General features: G+C 36.5%; 1 protein-coding gene across 1 annotated transcript in view; it reads left to right on the top strand.

Annotated features, from left to right (window-relative positions):
• LRBA (LPS responsive beige-like anchor protein) overlaps positions 1-23,697 on the top strand; it is a 747,979-nt gene that overhangs the window by 185,502 nt on the left and 538,780 nt on the right. Inside the window, exons 30-31 of the mRNA XM_018061590.1 lie at positions 2,433-2,880; positions 13,481-13,611. Of these exons, the coding sequence (XP_017917079.1) occupies positions 2,433-2,880; positions 13,481-13,611 (579 nt within the window). The remainder of the gene's footprint in view (positions 1-2,432; positions 2,881-13,480; positions 13,612-23,697) is intronic.

The following is a 23,697-nucleotide window of genomic DNA, read 5'->3' as shown; positions in this document are numbered from 1 at the left end:
CATCATGAGAAATGCTGGACTGGATGAAGCACAACCTGCAATCAAGATTGCCAGGAGAAATCTCAGTAATCTCAAATATGCAGATGACACCACCCTTATGGCACAAAGTGAAGAGGAACTAAAGAGCCTCTTGATGAAAGTGAAAGAGGAAAGTAAAAAAGTTGCCTTAAAGCTCAATATTCAGCAAGCTAAGATCATACTATCTGGTCCTATCACTTCATGGCAAATAGGTGGGGAAACAATGGAAACAGTGATAGACTTTATTTCCTTCGGCTCCAAAATCACTGCAGATGGTGACTGCAGCCATGAAATTAAAAGACACTTACTCCTTGGAAGAAAAGTTATGACCAACCTAGACAGCTTATTAAAAAGCAGAGACATTACCTTGCCAACAAAGGTCCATCTAGTCAAGGCTATGGTTTTTCTAGTGGTCATGTAAGGATGTGAGAGTTGGACTATAAAGAAAGCTGAGTGGCGGCGAATTGACGCTTTTGAACTGTGTTGTTGGAAAAGACTCTTGAGAGTCCCTTGGACTGCAAGGAGATCCAGCCAGTCCATCCTAAAGGAAATCAGTCCTAAACATTCATATATATTTAGATTTTGGAATATTCATTGGAAGGACTGATGTTGAAGCTGAAGCTTCAATACTTTAGCCACCTGATGTGACGAACTGACTCACTGGAGAAGACCCTGGTTATGGGAAAGATTGAGGGCAGGAGGAGAAGGGGATGACAGAGGATGAGATGGTTCGATGGCCAATTCAATGGACATGAGTTTGAGTAAACTCCGGGAGTTGGAGATGGACAGGGAGGCCTGGCATGCTGCAGTCTATGGGGTCACAAAGAGTCGCACATGACTGAACAGCTGAACTGAGCTGAAGTCAGGCGCAGCCCATACTCAAGAACTGCTCAAGGGGATAAATACCAGGAGGCACGACCTGTAGATCCATTAATGTAACAGTCTAACATAACCAGTTAGGAGTATATTGCAATAATCTCGGCAAGAGGTGATTTGGGTATTGACCTGTGTGGTAACTGTAGGGCTAGTGAGAAGCAGTGAGATTTTGGATATATTCTGATGGTGAGAAAGCAGTATTTAAAAATATTAGGTGTGCGTATGTGAAATATGGAAGGTAGTCAAGAATAATTATAATGTACAGTTGGATAGACTGAAGGTGAAACATAGGCAAGGATAAGAAATTGAATTTTCGATATGTTGTGTTTACGATGTCTTTTAGACATATTAAAAAAATGTAGAGTAGGCAGTTACATACAACAATCTAAATTTGATTGAATGATTGAAATAGTGATATTTAATACTTGGAGAGTGAATGAGACCATTAACGATATAAATGTTGATAGAAAAAGTAAAAGGATTAAGAACTGAGTACTGAATTCCTCCAAGTTAAGAAATAAGGGAGAAGGAGAAGTGAAGGAAGTAAAGGAATCACAGTGAGGCATGTGAAAAGCTGGACGAGTGTTACCAGCCTGGAAGCAATAAGCAGTTGCTGCTGCTGTTCTCGCCTGGAGAATCCCAGGGACGGGGGAGCCTCATGGGCTGCCGTCTGTGGGGTCGCACAGAGTCGGACATGACCGAAGCGACTTAGCAGCAGCAGCAGCTGTTATGTCAAGAGCTGTTAGGTCGAAAATTGCTCATTGGATTTAGCAAGATGGAACATTTTTGTTGAAATGGAATCAATACCTGATTGGAGGGAATGAAAATCAAATAGAAAAGGTGATGTTCCTTGTGGAACTATATTTTAAAGGTCATTGAATCGTTCATCCATATAAGGTTCGTAACATGTTTTCTTGTAGAATCTATGTCTGAGGTAGAGGTCTTGGGACTATTACCTGAAGAAATGCCAGTGTATAAGGCACAGAAGCCCATTCAGCAGATTGTAAGCAATTTTGTGTTGTATATGTATTATGGCATGAGTAGCAGGAGGTAAAGTTGGAGATGAAAAGTCATCTGAAAAATACTTATTGGTGGACCTACTACTTGCCGGACATTGTTGTAGGCCCAGGCATTGTCACTGGTGCTGGAGATGAAGTGTTAATGAAGACAAATTCACTACCCTGATGAAGTTTACATCCTAGCAGACTTATATTTTTGAAGAACCTTGAGTATACCCTAAGGATTTCGGACTTTTTCTTATAGACCAGTGGCTTTCAATCTTGTGTTGCTACCCATTGGTATGTCATATTCAGTTTGGGGTTTTCGCAGATACTTTGTTAACCTTATTCATTATTATTATTTTATTAAACTATTTCATTATATGTATATTTACTCAGTACATTTTGTAGATTAATTTGTTTTAGCCTTTTAAAACATGCTGTAAGTTTCATAATCTAAAACAATTAGGAGTCAATGTACCTTTTAAAAATTATTTGTAAATTTTTTTAAGTTTTACTTTTCTTCTTTTTTTTGGCAAGATGTAGAAGACTCACCAGCAGCATCGAGCCCAGTAACTCCAGCATCTGTGGAAGAATCTGGAAGCATATCACCTGCTCCAAGGAGGGACTCAGGCATTGGGGGAGAAACAGCTCCTGGGCTAGGCAGCTGTGAGGACGTGGCTGCTCCTGGAGCGCCTCAGAGCGTCACTGCAGACCCCGATGCCATCAATGAGGCGCTGTGCACTCTTTCTTCAGAAGTCAGTAAATCTCAGGAAACCAAAAGTGACGGAGGGAATGAATTGGATAGCAAGGCTGCACCGTCAGTTCCAGTTTCAAAAAATGTCAACGTGAAGGACATTCTCCGAAGCTTAGTAAACATACCAGCAGATGGGGTCACTGTGGATCCTGCCCTTCTGCCACCAGCCTGCCTTGGGGCTCTTGGAGATCTCTCTGCTGAACAACCTGTGCAGTTCAGATCTTTTGACAGGTACTATAAATAGTCTTTTGTTTTAGCATCTTATAAATACGTGCGTTATAATGGAGTTTAAGCAGGAATTTAACTTTGCTAAATTTTGTAGCTTCAGCATTAAAAAGGGATGTTTTAATCTAGTTTTTAAAATTATGATATTTTGTTGACAGGTTTGTATATCATTTCATTCTTTTAAAAATTAAATTTATTTATTTTAATTGGAGCTAATTACTTTACAATATTGTAGTGGTTTTTGCCATACATTGACATGAATCAGCCGTGGGTGTACATGTGTACCCCATCCTGAACCCCCTTCCCACTTCCCTCCCCATCCCACCCCTCTGGGTCATCCCTTGCCCTGGCCCTGAGCACCCTGTCTCATGCATTGAGCTTGGACTGGCGATGTGTTTCACATATGATAATATACATGTTTCAATGCTATTATCAACATAATCATTAAGATTGTTTAAGAATAATGTTAATATTACATTCAGTTCAGTTCAGTCACTCAGTCATGTCCGGCTCTTTGCGACCCCATGAATCGCAGCATGCCAGGCCTCCCTGTCCATCACCAACTCCTGGAGTTCATTCAAACTCATGTCCATTGAGTCGGTGATGCCATCCAGCCATCTCATCCTCTGTCGTCCCCTTCTCCTGCCCCCAATCCCTCCCAGCATCAGTCATTTCCAATGAGTCAACTCTTCACATGAGGTGGCCAAAGTATTGGAGGTTCAGCTTCAGCATCAGTCCTTCCAATGAACACCCAGGACTGATCTCCTTTAGAATGGACTGGTTGGATCTCCTTGCAGTCCAAGGGACTCTCAAGAGTCTTCTCCAACACCACAGTTCAAAAGCATCAATTCTTCGGTGCTCAGCTTTCTTCACAATCCAACTCTCGCATCCATACATGACCACTAGAAAAACCATAGCCTTGACTAGACAGATCTTTGTTGACAAAGTAATGTCTCTGCTTTTCAATATGGTATCTAGGTTGGTCATAACTTTCCTTCCAAGGAGTAAGCGTCTTTTAATTTCATGGCTGCAATCACCATCTGCAGTGATTTTGGGGGCAGAAAAACAAAGTCTGACACTGTTTCCACTGTTTCCCCATCTATTTTCCATGAAGTGATGGGACCGGATGCCATTATCTTCGTTTTCTGAATGTTGAGCTTTAAGCCGACTCTTTGACTCTCCTCTTTCACTTCCATCAAGAGGCTTTTTAGTTCCTCTTCAGTTTCTGCCATAAGGGTGGTGTCGTCTGCATATCTGAGGTTATTGTTATTTCTCCTGGCAATCTTGATTCCAGCTTGTGCTTCTTCCAGCCCAGCATTCCTCATGATGTACTCTGCATAGAATTTAAGTAAGCCTTGATGTAGTCCTTTTCATATTTGGAACCAGTCTGCTGTTTCATGTCCAGTTCTAACTGTTGCTTCCTGGCCTGCATGCAGATTTCTCAAGAGGCTGGCCAGGTGGTCTGGTATTCCCATCTCTTGAAGAATTTTCCACTGTTTATTGTGATCCACACGGACAAAGGCTTTGGAATAATCAAAGCAGAAATAGATGTTTTCCTGGAACTCTCTTGCTTTTTCGATGATCCAGCGGATGTTGGCAATTTGATCTCTGGTTCCTCTGCCTTTTCTAAAACCAGCTTGAACATCTGGAAGTTCACGGTTCACGTATTGCTGAAGCCTGGCTTGGAGAATTTTGAGCATTACTTTATTAGCATGTGAGATGAGTGCAATTGTGTGGTAGTTTGAGGATTCTTTGGCATTGCCTTTCTTTGGGATTGGAATGAAAACTGACCTTTTCCAGTCCTGTGGCCACTGCTGAGTTTTCCAAATTTGCTGGCATATTGAGTACAGCATTTTAACAGCATCATCTTTCAGGACTTGAAAGAGCTCGACTGGAATTCCATCACCTCCACTAGCTTTGTTTGTAGTGATGCTTTCTAAGGACCACTTGACTTCACATTCCAGGATGTCTGGCTCTAGGTGAGGGATCACACCATCGTGATTATCTTGGTCATGAAGATTGTACAGTTCTTCTGTGTATTCTTGCCACCTCTTCTTAATATCTTCTGCTTCTGTTTGGTCCATACCATTTCTGTCCTTTATCGAGCCCATCTTTGCATGAAGTATTCCTTTGGTATCTCTAATATTCTTGAAGAGATCTCTAGTCTTTCCCATTCTGTTGTTTTTCTCTATTCTTTGCATTGATTGCTGAGAAAGGCTTTCTTATCTCTTCTTGCTATTCTTTGGAACTCTGCATTCAGGTGCTTATATCTTTCCTTTTCTCCTTTGCTTTTCACTTGTCGTCTTTTCACAGCTATTTGTAAGGCATCTCCAGACAGCCATTTTGCTTTTTTGCATTTCTTTTCCATGGGGATGGTCTTGATCCCTGTGTCCTGTGTGATGTCATGAACCTCTGACCATAGCTCATCAGGTACTCTGTCTATCAGATCTAGTGCCTTAAATCTGTTTCTCACTTCCACTGTATAAACATAAGGGATTTGATTTAGGTCATACCTGAATGATCTAGTGGTTTTCCCTACTTTCTTCAATTTAAGTCAGAATTTGGCAATAAGGAGTTCATGATCTGAGCCACAGTCAGCTCCTCATCTTATTTTTGCTGACTGTATAGAGCAAGTTGTGTATTAAATAATTTTCTTCTTTGTTTGTTGGAGCTTAAAATCACTTATTCTTCCAGATGGTTATCTTTCACTCCCCTGCTGTCAGTATGTGCCAGCCTTTATGGAAAAAGTGGGAATCTGTGAATTCTGGCAGACTTAGGAGTTCATCTAAGTGTTCAGTCTTGACAGCTTGAGAGAGCTGACTGGAGATTCCTGACTTTGTAGGTTCTGTTGTCCTAAGAAACCTTTGGCTAATTTGCTTGAGATGCTTCTTTATATTAAATTTACAGTAAATTTTCTGAAATTGTGTCTGTAAGACATATATATGAGTTATTGAATTCTTTTTCAAAGGTCAACATTTTTATATGAAACAAGCTCTACCTTATAGAAAAGTTGCCAATTAGAAGAAATTTTACTTTTCCTAAACCTGTTGAGGGGTAACTGATACAATACGCCATCCTTTTTGAATAGTTTATTGTGTTTTTTTCTGCATGTCCACAGTAAATTCATCACAATAAGGAAATTAAGATTGATATCATACCTGCACATCTTCGAACCCATTTCAAGTTTCGTTGTTTTTCTAAGTAATGCTCTTTTTAGTAGAAGGATTGAATTCAGAATTGTGTACTGTATCTTGTTGTATCGCTCTGTTCTTCATTTTGGAAGAATAGTTCCTTATTCTTTGCTTGAATTTAATAGCCTCGACCCTTTAGAAGATGAGACTCCAGCTGTTTTGTAGAATGTCCCTCAGTTTAGTTTGTTAATGTTTCCTCGAGATTCGATTCAATTTAAAGCGTCTTTGGGAGTAGTATCACAGAAGTGGCCCTGTTTCTTCCTGTTGTGTTCTAACAAGTGGCACGCAGTTTCATCTTCTTACTGATGATATTCATTCAGATCATTTATTAAAATGGGATTTTCTGGGTTTCTCCACTGTCAAGGTACTCCGTGGGAAGAGGTACTATAAAACTGTTATCATCCTCATCAAATGAATTCAATACATTCAATATATGGCCTTAGGGTTTCCTGTTTTATAGAATGAATTATACTGTTATATTGTTGTTCATCTAGATACTGAAATTGTCTCTTATTTATCCAGTGGGATTTCCTTCCAGTTGGCTTCTGTTTTCTTTTGACATATTTTCATCATAATTTCCTACTTTCTGGTTGTTTATTTCACTGTGCCTTCTCTGTATTTCATCTTATCTCTTGATTTCCTACTTCAGACTTGTTGGCACATAGACGTCCAAGCTGGTTAAAATTATTTATATAATTAAGGTGCGCTGAACACTGGGAATATATAATTTTATTGGAAAATCTTTTTGCCATCATCCTCTGTCATCTTGTTCCTTCTCCCTCTGTCTAAAGTTTAGATCGAGTGTCCTGGAATGGTAAGACTGCTAGAGTCTCAGTTCCAGGTAAATAGCATATGGTATATGTGTGATGTGTTGCTATAGAGACAGTGGTTGCTAGAGTCAGATCTTTTTTTCCTTTTATTCCTTTCTTATTTTTTTTTAATTAGGCTTATAGGAATTATATATTGATTCTGGAAATCAGACACAACTGTGTGTGAGTTCTGGCTCATTTACTTATTAGTGGATTGGACAAATTACTTCATCCCCCTGAGTCTCAGTTTCCTATATGACAGTGTGATACTATAGGACTATTAAAGCGGGAAAAAAAGCAGAACAATATGTATTGGTGTGAAATGATATTGAATATATATTAATCTGTAGCACTTAGCATGAAGAAATCTAGAAGTTTAAAAGATGATGCCTAGTGTTAATGAGGGTATATTGTGGAGGGCATTGTGGTACAGTTTATTTGAGGGAAAATTGGCAGTTAATTAAAATTTTAAATATGCAAACTTAATTATATCTCTAGAATTTTATACAGATGTATGCAAGTACAAAATGTTTTCTTCCTGTAAGAGGAATTTCTTAATTAAGCTAATACCTGTTGAGCTTTTACCCTGTGAAAGTGTTAAAGTGCATTGTTTTAGATAGGCAGGTAGGTGGGAAGACAGATACTGTTTTTGTTTTTATTTTACAGATGAAGAAACTGAGGCCTAGGGAATGTAAAAAAGCAGCTTAAGCTCTTGTGCTGATAAGTGGTGGAGCTGGGATTTAAGCCATAGCCAGTGGACTCTCTACCCTGTCATTTGGCAGTGCTATGCAAACGTAGTTGTAAATAAAGAACTGGTTACTTGTGTTGTTTCCTATGCATATGGTAAATATATGGTAAATACTCCGCAGCCACTGATGAGAGAAAAGCACAACACTATGTATTGATTTGAAATGATGTTGAAGATATGTTATTAAATGAAAAAGCAGAGTACAATTTAGTTTGGGATTTAATGGTCTTAAAAATATATATATGTTTCCATATGTCTCAAAAAGTATATGACAAACTGCAATGACTATATTTTGAGGTGTAAATGATTAGGCTTTTAAAAAATTGACAGTATTTATAAATTTGTTTAAATTTGTGTTAATGTTAGGTTAAATTATGAGAAAACCTTGAGGGTAGGTTTTTACCTTTAATGTATGTTTCTAATATAATCAGAGTTGTTTCCTTATAAATTCTCCAATTTTCATGTGTTTTGGCATTTGTTTCTTTTTAAATAGTGTACAAATTTTCTGTGCCTTCATGATACCTTCAGTGAGTAGGTTATGAACTTGTTCAGGAAACTGCAAAGGGAATCCATTTTTAGGGATTTATTAAAATAGAAAACAAAGGTGAATTTGGCAATACTATTTTTCAGGAGGCGGTTTGTAGCTTACATGTCTGGTATGCATTTAACATATTGTCTGATGGCAAGCAAACTGCTCTGTTTTCCCCCTCTCTTTTTCAAAGCAAGAGACACCTTTTGAAAAACTTTTCATGCAGCTTTAGACCAAAGGAGTATCTTAGAGAATTTCAAAGCATCCCTCTGATCATGTATTTATCTCTGGAATGCTGTGTCAGAAATCACAACTCTCCTCATATCTTAAGAATTATCAACTTCCAAGCAATAGCTGGAAAGTTTAGAGTAACAGCTCCATGAGTGGAACCTCGCTGATAGGCTGCCAGGTTGTGGGCCTTTGTGGATGGCAAGGTGTTTGTGTTCATTCCCATGCCAAAATTCCTGCTCTTATCTCCTTCAGAGATTCTCTCTGGTGATTAGTGGATGCCAGGGATTTATCTTGATAAAGTTCAAGGGCTTTGTCTGGCTTTTCAGCTAGATCCTTAGGGAATAAAGTACTTGGCTTAAAATGCTCTTCTCCTTTAGTGAACTATTTGCATGTTAGGGAAAATAGCGTTTCTGTGAAAGTTTATGATGTTTCAAACTGATACAATTCTGAAATGGAACTTCTCAACCTTAGTGATCTGGAAGAAAATGTTGCTCTCTCTTTGTTGTTACTCAATTAAAAGAAATCTTCAAAAAAGTCTCCCTAGTTCAGGTAAGAAAAAGAAAAGTCAGCAGTGTGTATACTTTCTATCTGTGGAGGCGGCTTAGAAAGTTACTTCTTTCTCATTTGTAAAATGGGGCTAATAATATGAAGTGCTTACCTCTTGGGTTGTTAGTATAAATAATCCCCTCATGGTGGTGGTAGTTTGTTGTAAATGTAAGTAACACAATTCATATATGTCCTTAGCATAGTGCTTTACAGATACTAATTATTAAAGTTGGTGGGTATAAAGAAAAAAAGCTATAATATGTGGAATTTTATACTTTAATATTTCATTATAACTTGAAAGTTTGGAAAAATAGCTTGCATAATTAAAGGATTTACCTGTCTTCTGCTTTTTATATGACAAAAACTTTGAAGTGCTTTTTCTTAAAATTGATGGCATATATCAAAAATTCAGTCAAGCATTTCAATTTGTTTTAAGTAGAACCTTAAGCTGTAGGATGAAAATGATGCCATTTTATTAAAATTTTAAGACAGGGTTTACTAATCCATTTGCTCAGAGGTTAAGAATCTGCTTGTCAAGTAGTAGATACAGATTTGATCTGTGGATTGGGAAGATCCCTTGGAGAAGGAAATGGCAACTGACTCCAGTATTCTTGCCTGGAAAATCCCATGGACGGAGGACCCTGGTGGCTGCAGTCCATGGGGTCACAAAAGAGTTGGACAGGACTTAGCAACTAAACAACAACATTGCTAACAGTTTAGATTTACACTTTTATACATGATAAGTATGGTAGCTTAAATATACCCCTGTGTTGAAGATTTTAGTCTTTTACACAGAAAATTTATAACTTATAGTAATAAAGACAGTAAAGGGAGTGAGAATATCATGAAGTTTGCCTCCTACTTAATGTCCTTCCAAGTGAATCTTTGTGATTGAATTTTCTTTGTTTTTATGTGGCCCAAAGCTAAAGCATTATATTGTTACTTTCTCAGAGGTGATTTGAAACAAACATTGAATATGGAAATTGATTAATTCTATTTTTCTATTATGTACTGAGGAAATTGCTAAAGAATTCAGTTTTTCTGTTTCTGAGCAGAGATATTTTTGTATTTTAGTAGCCGTCTATGGGGTCGCACAGAGTCGGACATGACTGAAGCGACTTAGCAGCAGCAGCAACAGTAGTACATATGTATTAATAAATTTAAGTCTTGGAAGCCTTTGTTCTCATTGCTTATAGATTATAATATAGAATTATGTTTAAATGTTAATGTAATTGTGGTGATGGTTGTACAATTTTGGAATATTCTAAAAATCATTTAATTTTATACTATATATGAATAAATTAAATTATATGGAATGTGAATTATATCTCAGTAAAACTTAAGAAACTGGTTCAAATTAGAGGCCCTTGTTTAGATAAACCTAGAATTGTGGGTCGGTTCTGCCATCTACCTTGAAAAATTACTTTTACTTTCTGAACTTTACTTTTTCAGTTTTTTAAATGAAAGTAATAACTATGTTAGGATTATTTTGTGAATTGTGTAGTAATTCGTGACATATTATCAGTGCTTAATCTTAACATTCATTAATGATTTGTTAAGTTTATATGATAGGATCATGTACTGTATGTATTTATTAAGTTTGTATAATTGGATCATGCAAGAACACAAAGAATAGTGAACATCAGCTTGGCTGTCTGGGGACACTTAACCTTTGGGCAAGGTTTTGGAAGGTGAGAAGGAGGATTGCTGGCAAACAGACTAAGCGGAAGGAATCTTGGTAGAGAAACGGTGCGTACAAAGGATTGGAGTTGTGAGATAATGTACGTGCTTAGTTCAGGAACCATAGGAGCATATTGCAGACGTCCGTAAGGAATGCTAGGTAAATGTAAATTCATATAGGAACCCACACTTGAGATGTGTTTGGAATGAGAATGTGTGAAAGATATTGGACAATAAATATTTACTGAACCAAGTTATAGCTGTTATTCATGATCGAGAACATTATTAATGGCACTTGTTTGAAGGAACAGAAATGAGGTCAGGTTCTTTCGTTATCTGTTATTAACTGTGCCATCTTTGACGAATAGAGATTTTGTGTTTTACGAGACATCTGTGGTAAATTTTTCATTGTTGCTATCTTTTCACCATTTTGTTAAACATACAGAGAAGTTCAAAGTGATGTACAGTGAACATTTAGTGACCTGTCACTGAGATTCTGCAACTAGCCTTTATTTGTTTACTTCATTGTACAATTCTCCATATAGCCATCTCTGTATCCATCAGTCTTATTTTTTTATGCATTTCAAAGTAAGTTGCAGGCATAAGATCACTTCAGTCTTAAACAGTTAAGGCGCGTACATCTCTAACCAGAGACCAATACAGTTTTTTAAGGTAAAGTGTACAGACTATGATAGGCACAGATCTTAAGTGTGCCATTTTATGAGTTTTGACAAATTAAGCGCCTGTGTAACCTAAATTTCCAGTCAAGTTGTCCTCAGTCTTGAAAGTTCCTTAATGCTCCTTCCTAGCTAGTGCCTGTCCCTCACAGGCAATTATTGTTGTATATTTTTTAAACAGATTAATTTTGCCTTTTCTAGAACTTCATGTAGGAAGTTCATGAAGGACTTAAATCCTTACATCCTTAAAGGAAATACAAAGTATGTGTTCTTCTGTATAAGGCTTCCTTCACTTAACATAATGCTTTTGAGATTCATACATGTTATGTTAATCAATCAGTAGTTTATTTATATTACTATTATTCCGTCCTATATGTATACCACCAAATTTTAATTCATTTTTCTGCTTAAAGATTCAGGGCTATTTCCAGATTTTGGTTGTTATCAGTAAAGCATTTCTTAATGTTATTGTATCTATTCTTTATGGTCTTAAGTTATCGTGAGGAAATTTCTAAGAGTAGAATTGCCGGTACATAGGGTAAGCTTATGGCTTACATTTCAAATACAGAAAAAACGGTTTCACTTTTCTAAATACTAAATTCTGTCGCTCCTATCAGTACTTGGCTCTTGTAGAGCAAACCAGATCTTGCTAGTTGTTTCTTTTGTGAACAAATGTCAGAGTAAATCCTCCATGTTCATGCCTCTCCCGTCAAAATAGCTTGCTAGCAAATAAATAGCTACAGAGTTTCTTAAACAATAGGCTTGTAAAGTTTTGCCTGTAGCAGGTAATGGGCAAAGTACATTTTGTATTGTTTTGTGAGTGTACTACCAGCACACGTGTACACACACGCACGTGCACACATGCAGAGAGGGGGTCGTCCACTCCCCCTAAAGTCAATAGTCTTCATGTGATATGAGCTACCATGATTTCAGCACAGCATTTTGGATTGAGGGCTCAGGTGGCTGTTGCTCCTATTTTTTAGTGTATAGTTAACATTGGCAGTCACCCTTATAATGAGGTGCCACCAGCTACCCCCAAGTACATTGAATACACCATGCCTAGCGCAGGAGAACTGGATTTAATTGGCAACAGTGTTTGCTGCCACATGATAGGCACTGAAGTAAAACAGAACCTATTTCACTTTGTGTTGTCTCTTTCTGATGTAACAATGCAAACAAAATGTATTGTTAAAGTGTTGGAATTACATAATTTTCACTTCTGAATGCATTTATTGGGATCAAGTAACTTTATTTCGAAACGGAATAAAGCTGTTAAGGGAATACTTGAAGCTTGCAGTTACAATATTGTCAACAAAAGATGTGATTAAATAAATCGAATGTTGAAGACTTTAGGCTTATGGTTAACACCAGGTAATTAAAAGTAAGCACTGCTGTGGGAGTGCATTATATATCAGCTGTCCTCTTTACCTCATTAACTGGGTTTTTGCATGTTTATGGAGCTAACTTCAATTAAAAGTGCCTTTTACGTTATGCTTAATAAGGTCTTTTAGTTACTATTTTGGCATAAAGTATTACCCTTTAATTGAAATTGGTATATTATAAATACCTGTGTTTAAATAATACAAAGATGAACAAATTTGATTAGTTGATATTTTTATATCTAACTTTTATGTGTATGCGTTGTTTTTTCTTTGTAATATTATCACAAGATAGTCTTTGAGGGTTGAAAAGTAAAAGTTTGACTGTGTACATGTTTAAAAATTGTTAATGTCTGCATTTTCTTACTTTATAAGATTTCTAAGGTTTTATCATTTCAACTTACTGGTGCTTTGAGATTCTTGTAGAAATCTGTTGAGTTTTCTGCTTCACTTCTGAGGTTAAAAAAAAGTTACTTCTCCACATGAATGCCATATTTCCTTTTTGTATATACCTTTGGTTATATTTTAAGTTGGATAATTAAAGATGATTTTAAATTTAAAGAGTATAGTAAATATAAGTTTAAATGTTAACATGGATTATTGTATTTTCATAGAACATTATCTTGATTCTGAAAAGGAAAGAATAAATTAATGTGAATACCACTGAAGTGATTTCTCATTGAGAGTGTTTTCTAAATTGTACATCAGAATAGAGATATATGGCAGAAAGAAGTTGGTTTCCTGTTTTCTGTTTTGAAGTTTATGTAGTTGTGTGATCTTCTATATTTTAAAATCTGTTTATTTTCTTTATTACAGAAGTGTCATCGTTGCGACAAAAAAGTCAGCAGTCTTACCTTGCACACTCACAGGTACACCTACCAACGCTGTTAGTGTTGTTTCTTCAGTAGATTCAGCTCAAGCCTCAGATGTGGGGGGAGAATCACCTGGTAAGTTTGTTACCAGTGATTACAACAAAAAAGTTCTTAATCTCATTTTAGCAAAGTTTAGGATTGTTGATTAAGTAAAAAGTTTTGTAAGGCGTGTTTTAAATGATTATACTTTTGTATTGTTGATTATTTAGTAATTTTCTGAATAAATTTGAGCAATATGAAATAAATTAAATCAAGGATTTCAGTACTTTTCCCACTTAAACGTAGTAGTGTGTGGTGAATTGGATGTCACTATTTGTGTGGATGAAAGAATGAGAGATCTATTAAAATACTTTTTTCCTCTCCTTGCTCTTGAGTTGTATATAGGTAGTGGTTAGTATGAGAAAGTTTCGGTGAAATTTGGTCTTTGAGTCTGGTTGTCAATTGCCAGCTGTTCATGTGGTATCCAGTGCTTTGCTCTCTCTTGCATAGTGTCTGAGTTAGATACTTGGGAGGGGAATGCTGCCCTCGAGTCGTCATTCAGGTGTTAGTCTTGGTAGTTCAGTAACTCTTACTGCAGTTTGATTTTTGTCCCAGCTCTCTTTCTATATTCCTTCCAAAGTCTTGGGTGCAAGACCTTAAATCCTAGCAGTTTTTTAGAAACTTAGTGATAATACTGGGTGAACTTGAAGACTGTGATATTAAAAGGACCAAGTTATTGAGTAGGAAATGGCAACCCACTCCAGTATTGTTGCCTGGAAAAGTCTATGGACAGAGGAGCCTGGCAGGCTACAGTCCATGGGTAGCAAGGAGTCAATGCAAATGAGCAGCTGAGCACAAACAAACAAGGGCCCACCGTAATCCCGGCTGATCTCATCTCAAAATCCACAATCACAGGTACAAAGATTGTTTTTGTAAATAAAGTCCTCTTTGTAGGTTCTGGGGGTTACAACTTGGGCATACCTTTGGGGCTGCTATTAAACCTGCTGCAGTCTATAAGGAAAAAAAAGACCAAGTTAAAACAAGGGGGATATTAATTTATATAAATAGTATTTTTCTGTGTTGTGCTATTTCATTAAAAAAAAAAAACCCTAAACTAAAAAACTAGAAAAAAATTAATCCCCCAAAGGATTTATTCTTTCTTGTTACTCTAGGATGAGATTAATAAAAAATAGAAGGAATTTTGAAAGGATGAGTAGGTGGGCTGCATTAAAATCAGAAATACTGTTTTCTCCTCATCTTTTGGGACATTTCAGGCCTCCTATCCACTGTTCTACTTTTGTTTGGTAGACAAGTATATTTCAGAGAGTTTTGCTTTGAACTTGATATGTCTACTAGCCAATTGTCAGGGACATTTTATTTTTCCTTTCTGTGTACTACATAGCACGTGTTCTAGAAACAAAGACTAGGATTGTTTATTTATCGTCCCTGGTTTTTTCCCCCCCTTTCATTGTAGTTATTTTACTTGTGTCAACAGAAACATTTTTTCAAAATTTTAAATGTGGTTAATTCTTTACAACTTTCTTAGTGTTGAGTGATAGTAGAAAATGCTCACAGTAGGTTAAATAAAATATTACATGCAACGCTTTACATGCTGTGTGATAGTAAATATTTGAAGTATGTATATTTTTTTAATATATGAAAAGCAAGGAAATGTACACTGAAGTTACATGATTTTTTCCATGAATTACTGGAAATTTTGATTTTTGAAAATTTTAATTTTAGTATATTTTCCAAAAATTTATCAGTAATCCTATATTATTTTGGGGCTTCCCTGGTGGCTTAGAGGGTAAAGTGTCCACCTGCAATGCGGGAGACCCTGGTTCAATCCCTGAGTCGGGGAGAACCCCTGGAGAAGGCAATGGCAACCACTCCGGTACTCTTGCCTGGAAAATCCCATGGACAGAGGAGCCTGGGAGGCTCAGTCCATGGGGTCACAAAGAGTCAGACATGACTGAGCGACTTCACTTCACATATTATTTTTATACTTAGGAAAAATAGTTGAAGAAAAATGTTTACAAGGAAACTAAAAGCTGCAATAGTAGTAGACAGCCTTGTGCTGTCTCATTTTTTGTTTTATTAAAACATTTTAGCAAAGTAATAGACCTTATTGTTTAGATGTTTTAGGCTATAGGAATGGAAGGTAGAGAGTTCCCGTATTATACCTTCTTAGTTTTACCCCCTCTTCATTCCTGTGTCATTAATATCTTGCAGTAGTATTGTATATGTGTATATTTTTCATCATTCATTGTCTTAGTGAGAAACTATGAAGGATAATAAGTATAGTACTCTAGTAGAATTTCCTTCTTCTTTGTTGTTCCATTATACTCTGATGTGTTGTTTTTTTTTTTTTTTTTTTTTAAATTTTGGAGAAGAAGCAATTTGGTGATCTGTTTTGGACTGGTTATGTACATTTCTGTTCTTTCACCTCTATCAAAAGGCCTTAAAAAGAGTCAGCTGTGATTTTTCTAGACCAGCCCCCTGTTGGGAAAAAGGCAGATGTTACTAACATCTATGAAACTTTCTGCCATCTTTTAAATTCAGTAATATTAATTTCTGGTAACTTCCTAGACCATATGTAGTAAGTTCATTATTTTCATCTTATTTTGAATACAGTGCCCTTTAATTTCAGTTTATGGGACAAATTAAATTGGATCTGAGTTTTAAAAATTTGTGCAGTCTTTGTCTGACTTATTTCAATAAAGACAGAAAAAGTGTTAAATAAAAAAATAAATAACAGGGATACAAGGGAAAGAAAAAAATTCCCGTAGTCTTCAGAAGAGATAAATAGAAAGAAAGCTGATATATGGGTAATATTTAATATTAATAGAAAAAGGCTGAGTTATAGGTAATATTTGACAGGAAGGGGGCTCCCCAGGTGGCACAAGTGGTAAAGAATCCACCTGCCAGTGACCCCTGAGGCAGGAAGATCCCCTGGTGTAGGAAATGGCAACCCACTCCAGTATTCTTGCCTGGGAAATCCCATGGACAGAGCAGCGTGGTGTGCTATAGTCAGTGGGGTTGCAAGGTGAGAACACACATGCTGGTTTGCTATTTAATATAAAACAGTATGATGAATTTTCTTCTGAAGCCATTTTCCAGTAATCATTATAATGTAAAATACTCACCCTGAAGAACCATGTGCAGAATGACAGAATAATTTTCCATCTTGAAGACTGTTATAATTGTTGGATGTTGCTCTTGTTCAGTTGCTAAATTGTGTTTGACTCTCTGTACCCCCATGGACTACAAGCTTCCCTGTTCTTCACCATCTCCCAGAGTTTGCTCAGACTCATGTTCATTGACTTGGTGATGCCATCTGACCATGTCATCCTCTGTGGCCCCCTTCTCATCCTGCCCTCAGTATCTCCCAGCATCAAGGATGTTTTCCAGTGAGTTGGATCTTCACATCGGGTGGCCAAAGTATTGTAGCTTCAGTATCAATCCTTTGAAGAAATATTTAGGGTTGATTTCCTTTACAATTGACTGATTTGACTTTCATGCAGTCCAGGGGACTCTAAAGAGTCTTCTCCAGCACCACAGTTAGACAGCATCACTTCTCCAGCGCTCAATCTTCTTCACGGTCCAGCTCTCACATCCATACATGACTACTGGGAAAACCGTAGCTTTGACTGTATGGGCCTTTGTTGGCAGATAGCTGTTTCTGCTTTTTCATATGCTGTCTTGAGTTTGTCATAACTTTTCCTTCCAAGGAGCAAGGGTCTTTTAATTTCATGGGTGCAGTCACCGTCCACAGTGATTTTGGAGCCCAAGAAAATAAAACCTGCCACTGCTTTCCACTTTTCCCCCTTCTATTTGCCTTAAAGTGATGGGAACGGATGTCATGGTCTTTTGAGTGTTGAGTTTTAAGCCAGCTTTTTCACTCTCCTCTTTCATCCTCATCACGAGGCTCTTTAGTTCCTCTTCACTTTCTGCCATTAGGGTGATATCATCTGGGTATATCTGAGGTGGTTATTTCTCCCAGCAGTCTTGATTCCAACTTGTACTTCATCTGTCCTGGTATTCCACATGATGTACTCTGCACAGAAGTTAAATAAATAAATACTTACGGTGAAAAAATGTAGCCTTGATGTACTCCTTCCCCAATTTTCAACCAGCCTGCTGTTCCATGTTCATTTCTAACTGTTACTTCTTGACTTTCATACAGATTTTTCAGCAGACAGTTAAGGTAGTCTGATGTCCCCATCTCTTTTAAGAATTTTCCACAGTTTGTTGTGATCCACACAGTCAAAGGCTTTAGTTAGTGAAGCACTCTGCAACCAGGTGATAATTTACCAGTTTCCCCCCGCCTATTTGAATGTTGTATAGTTTATGGTGGTCGTATTTCCCAAATAGTTCCCACTGTCTTCCATCTTGGAGTAGACTTTCTAGTAGTTTCCTTTTTCTCTCTAGCTCCTATTATGTAAAAATTAATTCATTCTAAGTTGCTGTAAGTTGTTTATTGATGGTGGTCTTTAGTTCTGTCACTTGTCTTGATATCTTTTTCCTCTTCCTTTGTCACTAGGCTCATGTTGTCACTTACGTGGTATGGTGATTTTAGTTTGTTGCTTCTGTTTCATTCCATTGATTGCTGCCGTGAACGTTATTGCTTTGATAAGAAATCCTGTTTCTGACTCTCCTCAGTCAGTTCAGTTCAGTTGCTCAGTCGTGTCTGACTCTTTGCGACCCCATGAATCGCAGAGGCCTGCCTGTCCATCAGCTTCTCCCGGAGTTCACCCATCGAGTCTGTGATGCCATCCAGCATCTCGTCTTCTGTCGTCCCCTTCTCCTCCTGCTCCCAATCCCTTCCAGCTACAGCCCTGCCTTTCATGCTTTTGCCTACCATACTTCCCTTGTAGTCTGTTCTCTTTTCACCTGGAATCCAATCAAATAGAGAGATATTTCTGCTGTTAATAATTTTAGTTGATAGATTTTTTTGTTTTCTTTTTGGTAGATCTCTTGATTTAAGTTATTAGCCATTAAAAAGTAGGCTATATATAGTACATTGAATCTTATTATCCTTCTGATTCAAACAGGATTTGGGGAAAATGATTTGTGGATGAATTGATTGTTATTGTGATTACGTGCTGGGCTGGGCAGTTTGTTCTTGTAAATCTGAGCAAGTTAGATATTGGTCTTGGGTTTGATCATGGATTATTTTCTTTATTTGAAAGTATAGTTAATATCTGTCCCTGTAGACAATAAACCTGTGCCTTGGGATGACTTCAGTTCTCAATTTTATAGTGAGTCAGCAACAAAAAATGACCTATTCATATTCAATAATAGTTGTTGGTAAATAAAAATATGCTTGATAGTAGATTAGCAAAAATGGAAGTTTCCTTGGAAGAAATCATGGGACTAGAAAACATAAAACATGAGTTTTGTACCAGAAAAGTTTAAACTATTTGGAAATTTTGATATCAAAATGTGATTGCTGTGTTTTATGTGTGGCACAATTAAAGAGAAACTAGGACTGGATCCCAGAAAAAGAACTGGAGCTTGTCAACTTATGTGAGGTCAGAGGCTTTTCTGTTAAAACATTACCTCCAAAATCATTTTGTGAAAAATAAATTTGTAAATAAATTTTAAAGCAGTGTATGTTATTCAAATGATGATCAGTGTTCAAATTTCAGAGTTTGGTTTGAATAATATTTCTTAGCTCTTGTAGCATTTTATTAGCAAAAACGTTTAATATAATAATGACAGATCTTTCATAGTAAGTTGTAAAATATTCATCAGAGAACAAAGTATACCCTTTGTGTATGCATATTTGTTTATAAAGAACACTAAAAGAGAAAATAGAGGTTTTTAGAAATATATCAAAATTTATAGATTTTCAAATTACTTACTGGTAAAAGTTTAATTGCCCAGACTGCATGTTAAGATGCAGTTACTCTTTATTCAAATATTCTGTGGTATTTTTCAAATATATGTGATTGCAAAGCATAAATGATTAAAACAGAATTGAAGTAAGCCCAATGAAGAATCTAAATGAATTGCTCTTAAGTACTTTAAGTGCTGAGTCTTTGCTAATTTGCAAAATTCAATAATCATACCTTTATTAGAATGTTAGGCTCTATATTCTTTTTTATCAGAGCCATGCATGTTATTGATATAAATTAGAATGTTTATTTTTAATGTCAAAGGAAAATACTTGGTTCTTCACTTTTATAATATTTGACCCAAGAGGCTTATCTTTACTTATTTAATAAAAATTTCTTTTATTTAATGAAGAGTTTAAACTGGCATGTAGATTGTCCCTCCTTGAATAGGTCTGGAATGGGTGGGGAGGGAGAGAGGGAGAAAAGGAAAGAGGATGCAGTTGAAAAATACAGTGTTCAGGGATTAAATATTGGCATTTGTTTTAATGAGACTTTATTGCAGAGGACATTATTTATGTAGACCCTTAGGGACCTTGAATAAACAATTGGCTATTCTCTAGATAGATGCTAGACAGATGATCTAGTTACATTTTCCTTTTTGTTCTTTTGAGTATCTGGAAAAATGTCAGTTTGAAGGAGACAGTTTATCAGTGTAAGGGTAATGAAAAGATAAGTTAGTAGCATTTCACAGGTTGGAAGTAGCTTTTGAATTTACATGTGTGATCACTTGTTGAAAATATTTTTATTGTTAAATTAGTTTAAAACAAATTTGTCGTAAACTTATGATTAATCTGAGCTGAAAAAATACAGAATGTATTTGGAAGTTACATTTTTCTGTCTAGTAGGAATGAAGGACACCTGGTGTGAATTTTGTGTTTTTTTCCTTAAAACTGTTGCTGATTGATTCATTTATCTTTCTCCATAATATGTCTTCTTGTGATTTAAAAAGTTTAGTTAAAGAAAATCCCTTTCTGCTATGTGTGAAGTCACTCAGTCGTGTCCGACTCTTTGAGACCCCATGGACTGTAGCCCGCCAGGCTCCTTTCTGCTATAGATCACAATAAAAAAATGTTGGTTTGAAAATTGACATTATTTCTAGGGTAGTATCAAGGAATTATTTTTGTTACTTTTTTTTGATCCCTCAATGCTCCTCATCTTTTGCAAATTTTGATATATATTTCAGCTTATTAAAATCAGATTCAGTTTGGACAGTTAAAGCTAATGTTTTAAACTACTTTGTGAAGCTTCATACATTTCTTGAGACTTTTTACTTCTATCTCTATTTTTAACTAGATTGAACCTTATTTGTTCCTTTTTGTCAGCTTCAGAAAAGCTCAAGAAAAGATGCCAATTAGTCCTTTTAGAGAAAATGTCCAACATACTCTAAATAAAGATGGTCTTTAAAAACTATTGCTAAAACAGCTCAGAAATATTTCATTAATCACTGGTAGCAGAAATCAGTGGCCAACCGTGATTGAATGATCATATTGCTGTCAGGAATCTAGAAAATCGCAGGTATCATTAACTGAGTGTAATAACAGTGTTTGGTCTTTGAAGTACTTAATGAATGTTCTGTGAGAATAGAAGGATTGGTCCTGACAGAAATAAATATTTTCAATTTCACTTTATCTTGACTTCCACTTTGAAATTTTATTTTCAAAATGCAAGACTGGAAATCATTCGGCAGTGAAAATATGGGAATTGATATATGTACTTTAAAAACTTAGTCAGTATGAAAAAAATGTGTACTTCATTTTAAAATCAATCCTATGCATTAAGACAGATTCTATTCAATTTGTTAGTTTTTTATGTAGTGATAGTTAGCTCTCCCTTGAGCAGGGTGGGGAGTATGGCAAGAAGGTCAGCAAGAAACTAGAATCTTAATAAAAAGGAAAATCAACTCTAATTATCAATGGAAGAGGAAGAAAATGTGTTGTGGAGAAGAAAGATTCACTCTGGATAAGTTCATCTTGTAGGAGTATGCTCACTCTGAGAGCGAGGCTGGGTAACTATCCAGAGGGTAACTGGGAAGATTGCTGAAGTACCCGCTCTCCAATAAAACTGTCCACATCTCCCAATGCTTCTGTTTGGCTGAGACCTGTAATCAGAACTGCTGATTATTGATCACATTCTCCCTAAAGACCAATCATGTTTCTCAGAAGGCCAAGTTATCCCAGATCTTTACTGTTTCTTAATTAGTTAAATCTACAAAACCCCTGATTAGAGCCTGGCTTTGTTTATCTATACCCAGAATTAACTTTGCCTTAGTTGAGTGAGCAAGCTGAATCAAAGTGCCTGGATAAATTGAGGTAATCCAGGAAATCTTGGGAATGGTATGAGGCAGTGACAGGCTATGGAGGACAGTGGCTAGATTTACCAAATGTTTATGGCTTTTTGTTTTTTATACTGATCTGATAAATGAAACTGTTGGCAATCCACTTTTTATAGCAGTGAAATCTGGGATTGGGTTCTAGATTTTTCAAAAGAATTTACCTTTCATCTTAAGTTTGTATGGGGAAATTTGTAAAGGTACTTCATTTTATAAGCTTCATCTCATTTATTTACCTGCACGACTGAACTGAACTGAACTGAACTGAACTGAATGGCAACCCACTCCAGTATTCTTGCCTGGAAAATCCCATGGATGGAGGAGCCTGGTAGGCTACACAGTCCATGGGGTCGCAAAGAGTCAGACACGACTGAGCGGCTTCACTTCACTTCAGTGTCACATGAATAATCATTGAAAAATTTGGGTGTCTTTTCAGCCTCAAGTACAGACTAAAGGGAAACATGATAACTTCCTTTCAATGTTTTAAAGGTGGTCCTAGAATAGAAGAGTAAGAAGGGAAACTGTCACACATTGTATGTTTACTGTGGTATAGGTTGTAAGGACTTTATTTATTATTATTATTTTAATTTTTAGTTTTACTTTATTTTGCTTTACAATGCTGTATTGGTTTTGCCATGGTTCTAAGTACTTTAATCCTTGAAATAATTCTGTGACGTGAGTATCCGTGTTAATTTTTTAGATGAAGTAAGTGAAGCGCAGAGAGCTTAAGTAACTTTGCCCAAGGTCACACAGTAAGTGACAGAATCCTTTCTGTTTTCCCTGAACATTTAGTCTATAACCTCTTAAGGGTAGTTGTTATCAAACAAACTGAGCTTGTATTGATAGAGCTAGGATTCAATTTGAAAATGCTTTGGTTGTGGGTGGCTGATGAGTGGAGTCATAAAGAACAAGATTCCAATGAAAATACTCAAAAGATCAGAATAGTCAATTATGTTTCCTGTTTTGTTTCCTGTCAATTGGGAAAAATATATTCAATTTTATTAATAATCAAAGAAGTGGAAATTACTTTTTTTTTCTTTAGGGCAATTTGACAGTGTGTGAAAGTGAAAGTCATTCAGTTGTGTCCAACTCTTTGCGACCTCTTGGAGCCTTCAAGGCTCCTCTGTCCATGGAATTCTTCAGGCAAGAATACTGGAGAAGGTAGCCTGTCCCTTTCTCCAGGGGATCTTCCTGACCCAGGGATCAAATGGGGGTCTTCTGCTTTATAGGTGGGTTCTTTACCAGCTGAACTACCAGGAAAGCCAGTGTATATCAACAATTAAACTTCGGGCTTATTGACTTTAGGAAGTTACTTCAAGGATATAAAGGAGTGCATATAGATTTATATAAGCATATACAAAACATTGTTTATTGTAAAATATTGGGAACAACCAAATGAGTGTCCCTGAATTTGAGTTGATCTGATATTTCCTCTTGATTAAAATCATTATATTTCTCTGCTAGGACTGTTCTGGGACAGAGAAGGAAAGAATCTAATCATATGGTGCACAATTTTGATTTGTTAAAATGCTTGACAGTGACCACTTTCATCACTTGATTGAAGTATAGCTGCCAAGTCCCTATATTATAGAGTTGTAATTAATAAGTCTTTTGTCTTATAATGTCTTTTGTCTAATATATCTTTTGTCAAGATATACTTTGAAGTTCTTTAAATGCCCTGTTTTCCAGATTGTTAATTTTATCAACAGTCAGTTTTATCAGCATGGCTTCATTGCTTCCTGTTTTATTGGATGTGTTACAGTCAATTACTGTTGTTATTCTCATGCTCAGATTGTCTCCATCTTGGTAGGTGCGAGTCCCTTTAAGCTGGCCCCTTTGCCACTGTGACATATCCTGTCATTCCTTGGACATTTCCTTGCCTTCTGAAAAGCCAAAGTAGATGTTTCAAGTTCATTGTGTGCTTTTCTTCCACAGATACTAAATCAGCTGTTC

Source organism: Capra hircus, chromosome 17 (assembly GCF_001704415.2).
Source record: "Capra hircus breed San Clemente chromosome 17, ASM170441v1, whole genome shotgun sequence".
In the NCBI taxonomy this organism is placed as follows: domain Eukaryota; kingdom Metazoa; phylum Chordata; class Mammalia; order Artiodactyla; family Bovidae; genus Capra; species Capra hircus.
The sequence above is the reverse complement of the archived record's forward strand: the minus strand, read 5'-3'. Positions and strand labels throughout refer to the sequence as shown.